This window comes from Macaca mulatta, chromosome X, assembly GCF_049350105.2.
Source record: "Macaca mulatta isolate MMU2019108-1 chromosome X, T2T-MMU8v2.0, whole genome shotgun sequence".
Classification (NCBI taxonomy): Eukaryota; Metazoa; Chordata; class Mammalia; order Primates; family Cercopithecidae; genus Macaca; species Macaca mulatta.
This window is the reverse complement of record NC_133426.1, coordinates 37,953,736-37,968,137: the sequence shown is the minus strand read 5'-3', so window position 1 is coordinate 37,968,137 and position 14,402 is coordinate 37,953,736. Positions and strand designations below refer to the sequence as shown.

Here is a 14,402-nt window from a genome sequence, read left to right as displayed (position 1 = left end):
GCATTATGGGAATACCTAGTTAGATGTTGGATTTTATGAAATCATGATACAGAGAGTTGCTCTATGTGTGGCAAAGATCTGAACACATAAAGTTCATGCTCTTCTTGAGTTCAAGTTATAAATTTTAAGATTTATTATTTTTCATATTTATTATTATTATTTTTTGTTTGTTTGTTTTTTTGAGATGGAGTCTTGCTCTGTCACCCAGGCTGGAGTGCAGTGGCGCGATCTGGGCTCACTGCAAGCTCCGCCTCCCGGGTTCACGCCATTCTCCTGCCTCAGCTTCCAGAGTAGCTGGGACTACAGGCGCCTGCCACCTCGCCCGGCTAGTTTTTTGTATTTTTTTTTTTTTAAGTAGAGACGGGGTTTCACCGTGGTAGCCAGGATGGTCTCGATCTCCTGACCTCGTGATCCGCCCGTCTCGGCCTCCCAAAGTGCTGGGATTACAGGCTTGAGCCACCGCGCCCAGCCTTCATATTTATTATTAATGAATAAATCCACTTTGTTGTGTCTATTCCAGATATGCTTCCAGATTTCACCATCACCACCCTCTTACCTCCCCTAAAAATGTAATTGAAGACAGAATGAGTCACATCAAGTCTGAAGACATTTTATTTTTCCTATGTGGGAAGCAATGATGATCTTACACTTTTTGTTTTCTGTTTTTAAGAAGTGCAGCACAGGGATATGTGCAGTTTTTTCTTTTAAGTACCTTGCTAAGCGACACTAGACTAATAACCATTTTCTAGAATTAGGTGACCTATTTCTGAATAAAATTGAAATTGGATTGCTTATTCCCTTACTAATAATAATACTAAATATATTCTTAAATCAGTTTTCAAAATTCAAGAGGAAATCTAGAAATATGGAACAACTAGCAGAAATAAGCCTGAAGCTGATTCTAGCTCTGTTACTACTAAAACTCAGTTTCTAAACTTTCAAGGATTTTATATGAATTCATATGAAAAAAATGAGCTCAGAGGCTAGAATATGACTCCAGAACATACCTTGGTCAGGTATGTTCATGCTCAAGTAATCGGACTCTGCTTCAAATTTCTTGACATATGCCCTCTTATCCACCTTAATAAGCATAGCATTATGCCAAGGACTGTAGTGAAAAAAGAACACTGGCCTAAGATTGATAGCCTGCATTTAAGTCCAGATTTAGTCACAGCCTCTATATGGCCTTGGGCAAGTTATCTCAGCTCTCTGAAATTCACGTTTGGAATCTGCAAAATGAGGAACTGGGCCTGAGGTTCCTTCTAGCTTTAACTTTCTTTGCATCTAAGTTTCGTGGCTCAAGCATCTGGAATTCCAAGTGAGAGAAGATATGGTAGATTGAACTGTTGGCCCCAATTCTTCATCCCTTCCTGCATCCTCACTCTTGTCATGGCATCACTGTGGGCAGTGCATATTTCCCTGCCTCTTCATGTTGGCCATCTGACTTCCTTTGACCAATGAGATATCAGTAGACATGACACAACCAGGGGCTGAAAATGTACCCGAGCAGTGGGGCTCATCCTATTGCAATTCTGCCATCCAGATGCTCTGGCTATCCCTTGGGCTCAAAGAGGATGAGGCATAAGAAGCCAACCTAGAACCTCAGGCCTGTAGCAGGAAGCAGAGGTGCCATAGCCAGTCTTCAGAACTATGAGAAAAAGGATTGTCATTTTAAGCCACTGACATTTGGTGTGTTTTTTTCATTCAGCATTATTGTGACAATGGTTAACCACTGCAAAAGGAGATAAGAAAAACTCAACGAAGGAGAAGACAAGGGGGGAGAGAGCAGATGGAGTCCTTGATTCTCTCCCATAACAGGGCAGAAGAGAAACAGAAGTAAAATAGCAGGTAGAGTACCTCCTTTTTCATTAAACTAGTCTCATCAATGAACACAATGTGAAAAGGTACATCAATTGACCATTATTTCTCATTCCCCTTTAGTTAATGGCTTAGAACATTTTATAAAATAAATGTTTACAACAGAGCTCTCTTAGGTCATCAGTAGGGTAACCCTACATCCCAATTTTCCCAGGTCAATTCTAATCAACATCAATTGTTCTGATGTAGTTATTTAGGTCTCTTTGTTCTCAAAAATAAACTGATTTAGATGATAAATTATATAGTAATCATAGAAAGCCCTGTCAGTCCATCTTGAAATACTACTTGGTTAATACACAAGTTTGCTGCAATAACAGGACAACCCCCTTGCTCAAGCAACCATCCCCACAATGCCTTCTTGAGAGCATGTGGATTCCTAGGGTGAGCAACAGTTGGCCAGTATCATTTCTTCTAACTTTTCAAGTGATCTACCTTCTCAGTGGTCCCCTTTCTCTTCAAAGGATTTGAGAAAATCTAAAGTAACTTATAATTAGCAAATGGAGGACCCCAATCTCAATTGTCGTTTCAAATGAGCTTGTGCCATTTCTTTTATGGTATAAACCCTATAAACCTTTGCACAATTTGCTCGTTGACAGGACAGAGTAGTACACTTTCTATCATCCAATCAAGAAGGCCCTGATTGGAAGAAAATATATGTTTTTTAGGCACTCAACAAGACCCTAAATGTTCATACTACTGACATCTCTCCCTTCATGTCCCGATACTGTCAGATGAGAAATGGCAGGGAAGCAGAATCCCAGGTCTCAGTTTGCTACTGGTAGGAAAAGACAGCCAGATAGGCCCTGGTGGCCTCATTCTTGGAGAACTGGTCCCTCTAGAGTCTACACTTTCCCATGCTGGAACGAAGCATGAGTACACCCTCAAAAGGAGTTCCAGGGTTGTTGGCCATCTTCTGCCAAAGGCGCTGCTCTTCCCCCTGAGAGTCCATCCAATCCACGTTCTTCCCATGGCTCACACCTGAAGAAACGAAATGGGAACATTATATGTCACACATGAAATGTTTTTCTCTCCTGCAAGGCATCTATCAACTTCTGAGGGGGCCTTTTGACCAGAGTACCTTTTACTGGCTTGTTCTCACTTAGTATATATAGTGAGTGGTGTTAGAATTGAATCAATCATTTGCAGCCTGCACTATTCTCTAATGCCTAGGCCATATGAGGCAAATCAGGGTGGCCCTGGTGACTCACTTCCTCCCTACTTTAGCAGAGAGCTGGTTCATCTGGACTGTGCTAACATGACAGAAGAACGGGATGAATTTGACTCTCTTTTTCTAACAAGGACACTTTTCTGACCTGGGGAGTTTTCCTTTTAGTGGTATAGATATTCTTGGCTCCCCTTAATCTATAAATAAGTAATTATCATAGTGATAGGACCTTCCTCAACAGAAATATTTACCATGGTGTATGCAGATGGTCTCATCTATGTCTGGCTTAGGCTATGGGATAATGAGAGTTAGGGGGACTGCACGTGCTCTACTACTGTAATCCCTTTTCCAATTCACCCTGTTACAGTTGTGTCTTGTGGCACCAGTGGTGGGTTTCCTTGATCTGTTTTTAACAACATTGGTGTTATTTTTATGAAAAAATGATTTCTTTTCAATTCAACCAGTATGAATAATAGCTGCAAGTGCTGGACAGAACTGAGAAGATGATGAAGTAATGTTGGTCTTGAAAGTCGCTGTCCTCCTATCAGAAGGCTGTGCTGTCTTGGTAATCATCTTCTGAGCAAAATCTGAAGCAAGGTCCAAGAAAGTACTTAAAATTCACTTAGACTAAAGTGTAAATGTTAGTCTATGAAAGGACTGAATGTCAACATTATATCTTCCAATCTTCTAGCCTAAGGATACAAAGGTACTGTAGTTATATTTGTATTTTAACAATGAATAGATCCTTAGCTAAAGGAATGAAGCATTTGTGGTAATTTCAGGATTTAGCTGAAACTACGTATGTATATCCACTGCACATCACACCTGCAAGAATAGTGCCCCCAAACGGACCCAGTCACAGACCATCCCTGTGGGTCCCCAAATCCCTCACCACTTCCAGAATTCAAACGAACTCCTCCCAGAAAAATGTTGCTGGAAAAGGCCTCCTTGTCCCAGATGGTAAGTTCTAGGCAAACATTCTTTATATCCTGGGGATGGATGCCACTGAACATGAATGTATGATTCCACTGAGGGTTAACACTCTTTTTTATTACCAGAGTTTTGTGCTTGGTGGCTTTGCTATCATCAGGGAGCAGGTAGCTGCAGGAGGAAAAACAATCAAACCATCAGTAAGACAGCAGACAGAAAATGTCAATGTGCACGCAAGTGTGATGTGTCTATCTGATTTTTCTTCCCAGGCTTCTATATGCTTAAATCTGGATTTATATAGTGGAATGACTTTAATGCCCTCATTCTCCTTTCTAATCCTATTTTCGTACTTCCTTCCATCTTGAAAAGAAAATACCTCCTGCAATAGACACTATTGTATGCCCTGCTTCACATCTTTTTTTTTTTTTTTTTTTTGAGGCGGAGTCTCGCTCTGTCGCCCAGGCTGGAGTGCAGTGGCGCGATCTCGGCTCACTGCAAGCTCCGCCTCCCCGGTTCCCGCCATTCTCCTGCCTCTGCCTCCCGAGTAGCTGGGACTACAGGCGCCGCCACCACGCCCGGCTAATTTTTTTGTATTTTTAGTGGAGACGGGGTTTCATTGTGTTAGCCAGGATGGTCTCGATCTCCTGACCTCGTGATCCGCCCGTCTCGGCCTCCCAAAGTGCTGGGATTACAGGCTTGAGCCACCGCGCCCGGCCACCTGCTTCACATCTTTTTGGCCCTCCTTGGAGCTGACTTGCAGCAGGATGGGAAGTTCCTGATATGCTTTCAGCTTCCTACCTCAAGTGCTTGTGTCTTTTGACACAAGGAATAAATTCCTCTAATTAAGGAATTTATCTGATATTGTGTTAGCTGGCTCAGCTCATGTGCAGGAAACTCTGGGATTACTTGGAATTTAATGCCCCTGGGGCAACCTTTAACTGATGAGTTTGAGAAATTGGTGGATAATTCCCCAGCTTCCCTGTCCCTCGAAGTGACAATCCTAAGGTATATTCCACAGAGTTCCTCACTGCTTCCCCAATGGAATCAAGTTGCAGTTGCCCACAGTGGTAACCTGCCCATTAATATATGTTTTAATCAACTTCTCTTTCTTCCTTGTCTCATTTTCTCCACTTCCTCACTGGCGTTTCCTGAAATCTCTTCAAATAAAACACCTGTATCCTAGGTTTTCTCGACTATGGTCAAAACACTGTATGAGGCTCTAGGTATGTGATAAAAATGGCTGTTTTCCCCCTTCAGGGAGCATACTTTAGAAAAGAAGACATACGTACATATGGAATTAGTACATGGAACAAAAATGAAAAGTGCTACAAACAAATGACTTTACAATAAAGAAGATACATTCAGTCACTTAAGATTTCATTTCATGTCCCAAGCAGAGACTGATTATCTCCTAATATCCATTCTCTCCTTACATTCCTCTAAAAAACTCTGTGTTTTTATTTGAGCACAGTGTTGCCCAGAATAAAGATTACATTCCCCAGCCTCCCTTGCAGCTAGAATAGCCATGTCACTGAGTTCTGGCCATTGGGATATAAGAAGCAGTGCTTATAAAACTACTTCTTACATCTGGAAAGTGTCCTGTCAGCTGGAATTTGTATGGGATAGCTGAAACATGAGCAGCTATCCTAACCCATTAGGTGGATACCATAATGAGATGGAAAAATCCTGGGTCCCTGATAATCATGATGCTTCCATACCTGCCCTGGAGACCTTACCTTCAGTCTTTGTTTACATGTAAGAGAGAAAAAAAAACTAGTCTTGTTTAAGCCACTGTTCTTTTGGCTCACAGCCAGAAATATTGTTAATGGATATATTTTATATTATTAAACTTTACAGAGGGTCTATTCTTGCTCCCTCACTGTCTTTAAAAAAAATCTCATGTCTTTTTAGAATCAGCCTAATGTTTAAGTAGTATTATAGATAGAATTTACCAGAAAGTTACTGGCTTTTGTTTTTCTTTCTAGAACAAAAATAGTCTTTTATTATTTCTGCTTTATAAATTTTCCACAAGATAAAGTGAATAGTGCTCCAGAAGAAGTCAAGTAGCGCCGCAAGGTCACAATGTGGCCACGGGTTGGGAGCCATCTCCTCATTCCAACAGACAGTGAGCAGCACAGGCTTAAACTGGATGGTAGGGCTAATGACACAAATTGTAACTGCAGTATCCAAAGAAAGCATTTCTTCTATGCTCAAATATACTGCAAGAAAGAGTGAAGGGCAGATGTGCCAGGATTCAGGCACACACACTCACCAATGGGGAGGCCCCAGAACTGCTTCTCCCCACTACTGGCTTTACCAAAGTTAGAACATGTGGTCAGGCACAGTGGCTCATGCCTGTAATCCCAGCACTTTGGGAGGCTGAGGCAGGCAGATTACTTGAGGTCGGGAGTTCGAGACCAGTCTGGTCAATGTAGTGAAATCCCGCCTCTACTAAAAATACAAATAAATAAATAAATAAATAAAATAGCTGGGCATGGTGCCACGCACCTGTAATCCCAGTTACTCAGGAAGCTGAGACATAAGAATCACTTGAACCTGGGAAGCGGAGGTTGCAGTAAGCTGAGATGGTGCCACTGCACTCCAGCCTGGGCGACAGAGCAAAACTCTGTCTCAAAACAAAAACAAAAACAAAAACAAAAAAACAACATAACAAAAAAACAACAAAAAGGCAAAGTTAGAACATGTGAGAGTGAACCCAAACCATTTCTTTGTAGGAAAAAATACACTTTTCTAACACAGCATGAGAAGAGGAACAATATTGCCATCTGACTCAAAGAATGAACCTCATGGTCTGGCATCATGGGAATTTGTTTTACCTTATGTGCTTTATGGAGTTCCATGAAGGCAGGGATAATATGTTATTCATTTTTGAAAGCATAGCACCTGGTGCTTGGCACATGTGCATTTTTGTGTGTGTTCAAATGAATGAAAAATAACCTTGCAGTCTTAGTTCTTCAATTTCCAAGATAAAAATATCCAATAGTCAGAAATCAAAAGGGATTTGATGTTTGAGTTGCCTAGAGTTGGGCAAGAGTATATATTTTAAGGGCTGCATTCCCTCAAGAAGCTGCCCTTTGCTCCACAACTTGGGCACAAATGTCTAGCAGGTGGTCTTGGAGCCTCTCCAAAGCACTCGACAGTGGATAAGTCCAGCAAGAATGCTCTGACATCTCTATTTTTTACAATTTCCCACAAGAGAGAAAAATATCAAGGATCTGATATTTTGGTTATCATTGCACATTGCCAGTACAAAATGATAATAATGAACAATAAAAATACATTACACCTAGAAAATCATATTTTTTCCACTTTTTCAACAAATGAATCTTACAGAAAAAAGTTGCCTGTCTTGAAAGTAAGAATGATGGGAATTCCTGAAATATGTTGGAAACAGAGTGACTGCTAGAATCAGCAGTTCCCTCAACATTTGTGTTGTTTTAGATGTAAGAGCCAGCATTTAAGGGTAGTTCTCACCCATACACTTCTAGTAAACAGAACACGGAAGGTTCACAGCCACCACTGGCTTATGGATCACAGATCCTTTCATCTCTTATTAAGTATCATCCAGAAAGGGCTAAAACAAAGTTACCCCTTCACAAAGCTATCAGAAGTGCCTCCTGACTTCACTGCTGTCAAATTCTTTGCTTCTTTGATGAACACTTCTAGTATTCCTCCAGAGATTACAGGTGACTCCTTCTTCTTTCCCTTTTTAAAAGTCTTATTTCCTGTGTCAGCCACCAAAATGAGGGAATGGTGGGGAGAGAGAAAAAAAAAAAAATAGAAAAATCATGGGTTCCATTTCAAAATTTACAAAGATCATATACAAAGATATATTTCATTTGCTGACTGAATTGGGCCTTTACATTATTGTATATTTTTATTCATTTAACCATTTTTGCCCCCATTGGATTCCTTCCGGATAGGCCTTTCATTTGTGTTTGTTGAAACAAATGAACAAATAAATTTAAAACTTTAAACACTCCCTTACAAAGCATATCTTTTCACAGGGTATAAAGGCATGGAATGCCTAAGAGTTTTCCGGAGCACCATTCCTGCTCTTAGTGAGAAATAACTATGATGAAAGCAATATACACACACCACAACTCCGAAAGAGAAAACTCCATAACTCCCTTTGATAGTTTAGTCTTACAAATAGTCAGTTTTAGTCAGAGTCAGCTCTAGAGGCTACAGCCCAAGCAGTTACATTTTAGGGTGAGAGAAATTTCTTTTCCACCTCACTTTTCTATTCTATGAAATACGTTCAACATGAATGATATAAACCAGTACCACAACCAACATGTTTATTTAGTACTATTTTAAGCACTTTACATATATGAACCTATTTATTCTTCACAACAACCCTTTGAAGTGAGGAAATTGAGGTCAGGAGATAGTGAGTTACTTGCACAAGCTCACACTGAAAAGAGTTATAGTCAATGGGAGGACAGAGGAGGCTGCCTGCAAGAGTTGATGGTAAAAGAAGGGCAAAATAGTTTGGATGTGTATCCTCACCCAAATCTCATGTTGAAATGTAATCCCCACTATCGGAGGTGGGGCCTGGTGGGAGGTGATTGGATCATGGAGTGTATTTCTCATGAGTGGTTTTGCACCGTCCCCTTGGTGCTGTCCTCACGATACTGAGTGAATTCCTGTGAGATCTGGTTGTTTAAAAGTATGTGGCACCTTCTCTCTTTCTCTTGTTCCTGCTCCTGTCATGTGAGACCCCTGCTCTACCTTCACCTTCTGCCATAATTGTAAGCTTCCTGAGGCTTCCTCAGACGCATATGCCTGTTTTATGCTTCCTACATAGTCTGCAGAACCATGAGCAAATTAAACCTCTTTTATTTATACATTACCTAATCTTGAGTATTTCTTATAGCAATGCAATAACAGTTTAATACAAAGGAGAAGAGAGATTTGTAAATTGACTCCATCTGATTTATTCCTTTAAATCCTGTGTTCTAGAACAACTTCTTCATCAAGACTCCCTGAATAGTTGTGAATGTCATAAATCCATGGAGCAGTTTCCTGTGCTTGCCTCCCAGCAGCCTGCCTTCCCCCAGCCCTGGGGGAAGATCCTATATTTTTGGGACTAACAGAAAACAAATCTGACCACCAAGTCTGATCTCTAAGTATGAATTTTGTCCTTTCCTTGTAAGAATCCTGCATTCTTCCATATACGGTATACACATCTCAACTTTCCCCAAAAGACAGTGACACCTAATCCTTTATGTTTTGTTTGTGTAATATGAAAGACATAGAATGCAACCAATCCCTGATTCCTACTACCACACTTCTAGAAACAGAATGTCATTTATCAAAGTCACTGATTTTTACTCTACCTTGGAGTTGTTCTGGCGGAAGCATCAGATTCTCTTCCGGGGGAATGTAACGTAAAACAACTGTCAGCTCTCCTTTGTATTGAAGGCCAATATCAGGAGCAAACTCCACCTGGCCAAGGAGAAACAAGTAAATTGAAAGAGTATGAATGATTTGCTTAGTATTGTAGTCCACATTTGAATGTGCAGTATTTACTTGGTGGTATAAATGTGACAATCCATTCCCATTTCAACTCTGTTGGCTCTCATTGGTTTAAGAGATGCCTTAGGTAAGAGAAAAGAAAGGCTGGAAAACTCTATGAAGGCATTTACATATAACCTTTAACATTTAAGTAAAAGGAATTTGAAAGAAGACATATAACTTATATTTGGCCAGTCAATAGATATTGAGCACCTGTGATGCATTGATGACCGGACCTATCACTGAGTTTACATATATAGTTTGGGATGTGAAGAAGCAGGAATAAAAATGCCACTGAAAGTACCTCCAGAAATTACTTCTCCGTGTCATCTTTGATGTCTTTTAAGGCTTTCCCAAGTGATCAAGAAGGGAAAAGTAGGCAATAATGCTTGATTCACATGGGGCTGCCAGTCTTCAACTGTTAAAAGCAATATTGGTAATTCATATAATCAAAATTCAACATGGAGAAAGTGCTTCACTCAAACATTGTTGGTGGGAATGTAAAATGGTGGAGTCATTCTGGAAAACAGTTTGGCAGCTGCTCGTAAGACTAAACATGCAACTACCATCTAACCAGAAATTGCACTCTTGGCCATTTATCCCAGAGAAATGAAAAAGTTATATCCACACAAAACTTGTATACTAATATTTGTATCAGCTTTATTTGTAATAGTAAAAAACTGGAAATCACATAGATTTCCTTCAACAGGTGAATGGTCAAACAAACTGTGGTACATCCATACCGTGGAATACTATTCATTAATAAAAATGGAATACACTATTGATAAATGCAACAAGTTGAATCTCTAGAGAATTCTACTGAGTGAAAAAAAGCCAGTCTTAAAATGACATATACTTTATGATTTCATTTATGTAAGTAACATTCTTGAAATGACAAAATTATAGAGATGGAGAACAGATTAGTGGTTGCTAGAAGTTAGGGATGTGAGTAGTGGGAGGGAGTTAGATGTGGTTATAGAAGGTCAACCTGAGGGACACATGTGGTATTAGAACTGTTCTGTACCTCGACTGTGGTAGTAGATACACAAACCTATAAAGGTGATAAAATTGCATAGAACTAAATATACACACACACGTGCACACACACACACACACACACACACACAAATGAGTACAAAACTGGAAATTCTGAATAAAATTGGTGGATCATATCAATGTCAATATCTTGGTTGTGGCTGGGTGTAGTGGCTCATGCCTGTAATCCCAGCACTTTGGGAGGTGTAGGTGGGAGGATTGCTTGAGCCCAGGAGTTTGAGACCAGCCTGGGCAACACAGTGAGACCCCAAGTAGCTGGGCATGGTGGCATGCACCGTAGTCCCAGCTATTTGGGAGGCTGAGGTGGGAGGATAGCTTGAGCCCAGAAATTTGAGATTATAATGAGCTATGATTTTGACACTGTACTCCAGCCTGGATGCCAGAGTGAGGCCCTGCCTTTAAAAAATTAAGCAAAACCTGGTTTGATATTATAGTACAGCTTTGCTATAGGTTACCATTGGGGAAAATCAAGTAATAAGTACATGGGATCTCTCTGTAGTTTTTCTTATAACTGCATGTAGATTTACAATCATCTCAAAATATAAAGTTCAAATTAAAGAAAATCAATGTGCACATGCACCCAGAACCTCTGTTCCATAGGTCTCCCACTTGCCATTGAGTCAACTGAACTTTGAGTTCTTTCACAGGTAGAGCAGGAAAGGAAACTTTTGTTAAGGTTTTCCTTTAGAGATCTGACTTCTGAGTCAAGAGCAGAGAACTGCTCTCTCAGAGAGGGCAGAATGAGAGTTCAGAAACCTAGCCCACTCATAGCTAAGCCAGAGACTGTTCAAGACTTGGCATAAATAAGCAAATAAATAGTAAAAAAAAAAATTAAACATACTGAGACTATTAAAAAGAAAAGGAATGCTTGCCTGACTTTCCCTTTTCTTTGCTGCTGGTGATAGTAAAACTTACTAGTAAGGGTGGGGAAAATGCTTGAAATATTTTATTCAACCTTCTTACCGGGGACAAAAATGAGAATATATGGTAAAATAGACTATCCATCTAATATTTAATCTGATTATTTTAGATCAAGTTCCTTGTAACTGGACTCTTCTTTTTGTTTTGACAATCTCAGTAAATTTTAGTTTAGGTGAGTATCATAAGTAGAAAATAATAATGGATGTTATGACAGATTAAAGATGGTTACCACTTTTTTGGTACTGTCATCAATGAGAGATGGGGTATTTGTGACCTCTCCTTGGGTCTGAGTGGGCTCTGTGATTGCTTTGACTAGTATTATAGAATATGGCAGAAGTGACAATGTGCCAGTTTTGGGGTCCAGGTCTTAAGATCGACAGCTTCTACTTTCTTTCTTGGAATGGATATTTCTGAATGCTTCCTCTGGGAATCCATGCTAAGAGAGCCCAAGCCACAGAGACAAGCCGCACGTAGGTGCTCCAGCTGGCAGGCCTAGCTGAGTTTCCAGCCAGCAGTCAACATCATGTGTAAGACATGGAAGTGAGTCAATTTGAACAATCAATGCAGTTGAGATTTTCGATGACATCAGCCTCAGTCAACCATCTGGCTGCAGTGGCACGATAAACCCTATGTGAGAACTACCTAGATGAGCCTAGTTAACCCACAGAATCATGAGAGAGAATAAATTCTTGCTGTAAGCCACGAAGGTTTAAGGTAGTTCGGTATACAGCAATAGTTAACCAGAGCAGGCTGTGTTGGCTTTTTGAGTGAGATCTTCGGGTAGGAAAAAGTGGTATGTGTAGGAATCACATACTAATATACAGTGTGCTACTAGAGATCAAAAACATGCATTATTGGGATTTACCAACATTCCATTGGTTTTTAGCTTAAAATATACTGTTGACCCCGTATAAATATAGACCTCAAGTCTTATGAAAGGAGAACACAATAATGACGAAGCTTGTAGCATTATAATCACATACAAAAAATTAAAGTGGAGAGTCATATTGCAGTCTGCACATGTCTAATGTCTTAGGGTATTTTTGATACTTATACTTTGCCAGGAAATTCCTAAGCAACACCCTCTCCTGGCATAACACCATTGTCATTATCCAACCAACTATTACTTAGAAAAAGTTAGCAGAATCCAATCATATTCAATTCAACTCTACCAACGCATATGGAATGCTTACATTTTTATAAGGCACTTTGCTAAGTGCTGTGGGGACACATAAGACAGACCCTGCTTTCAATGAGTTTTCAGTCTATGTAGTAGACATATTTGCAGTAGCAGGATCTATTAATTCACACTTAGTTAACTGACTCATCGGTTTAATTAGTGTTCTTCATCCCTAGTGAATAGCAGAATCCTTCCTGCAAAGAACATGCATCTGCTCCCATCAGTTGAATTGTATGCACACTGAGAGTCAGCTGCGTTAGTTAGTCCCCCAAGCTCTTTAGGCCAGGCATATTTGTGATTGTAATTATATAGTTTAATGTCACATAAATTGATGAGTGCAAAAGACAGCTGCTACTATAACAATTCTGTTGAATACTTTAGAAGAACTAAAGATTTGAAAACAAAGTTGCTGTTGGATTATATGTGGGCTTGAATCTATGAAAGGTTAGAAAAAATCATAAATTTTTGAGAAGAATTTGCATTTAGTTTACTTTGAAAGTATTATGTTCTTGTTTCATTCGGGAAAAAAACTCAAATTTGAATCTGCTGATGATGATGCATTAGGAGGAGAATTTATGCAAGGAATATATGGCAGAATTTTACTTACTGAATGAAATTCAAACAAAATTAATTGTCTCTGTATTAGAAGACTTGCAAATGAATGTACATTTATTTGGTTTAAGTTAAAAATAAATGTTTAAGAAATGCATTGGGAAGCTATAGTAATCAAAACAGCATGGTACTGGCATAAGAACAGATACATAACACCAATGGAACAGAATAGAGAGTCCAGAAATAAATTTATGGTCAATTGATTATCAACAAAAGTGCCAAAAATACACAATGGGGAAAGGACAGTCTCTTTAGTAAACAGTGTTGGGACAACTGAAGATCCACATGCAGAAGATTGAAATTGGACCATTATCTCACACCATATACAAAAATCAACTCAAAGTGGATTAAAGACTTAAGCATGAGACCTGAAACTGTAAAACCACTAGGAAAAACATAGGGGAAAAGCTCCATAACATAGGTCTGGGAAATTTTTTTTATATGACCCTAAAAGCACAAGAAACAAAAGCAAAAATAGGCAAATAGGACTGCCTCAAACTGAACTTCTGCAGAGCAAAGAAAACAATTGACAGAGTGAATAGACAATCTGCAGAATGAGAGAAAATAGTTGCAAATCATACATCTGATATAGTTTAAGTTAAATAATTTAATATCCAAAATACATAAAGAACTCAAGCAATTCAATAGTAAGAAAACAAATAATCCAATTAAATAACGGGCAAAGGATCTTAATAGACATCTCTCAAAAGAAGACATACAAATTGCCAACAAGTGTATGACAAAATGCTCAACATCGCTAATCACCAGGGAAATGCAAATTAAAATCGCAATGAGCTATTATCTTATACCCGTTAGAATGGCTACTATCAAAAGGACTAAATACAGTGAGTGTCATAGAACCACCGTATATATGATCTAGCAATCCCACTACAGGGTATATGGCCAAATAAAATGAAAGAAGTATCTTAAAGAGATCTCTGCACTTCCATGCTCATTGCAGCATGATTCACAATAGCCAACATATAGAAACAACCTAATTGTCTATCAATGGATGAAGTGATAAAGAAAATATGGTATATATACACAATGAAATACTAGTCAGCCTTAAAAAATAAAATCTTGTCATGTGCATTTGTAACAACGTGGATAAATCTGGAG

The 14,402-nt window shown here is 39.3% G+C and overlaps 1 protein-coding gene across 16 annotated transcripts in view; it reads right to left on the bottom strand.

The window, feature by feature from the left end:
- Positions 1-596: 596 nt before the first annotated feature.
- SYTL5 (synaptotagmin like 5) overlaps positions 597-14,402 on the bottom strand; it is a 242,248-nt gene continuing 228,442 nt past the window's right edge. For all 16 annotated transcript variants that reach the window (XM_015127172.3, XM_028842400.2, XM_077988439.1 and 13 more), the window contains 4 exons: positions 9,337-9,445; positions 7,584-7,719; positions 3,936-4,144; positions 597-2,856 (listed from right to left, as the gene is read on the bottom strand). In XM_015127172.3, the coding sequence (XP_014982658.2) occupies positions 2,714-2,856; positions 3,936-4,144; positions 7,584-7,719; positions 9,337-9,445 (597 nt within the window). In that variant the 3' untranslated portion in view covers positions 597-2,713. The remainder of the gene's footprint in view (positions 2,857-3,935; positions 4,145-7,583; positions 7,720-9,336; positions 9,446-14,402) is intronic.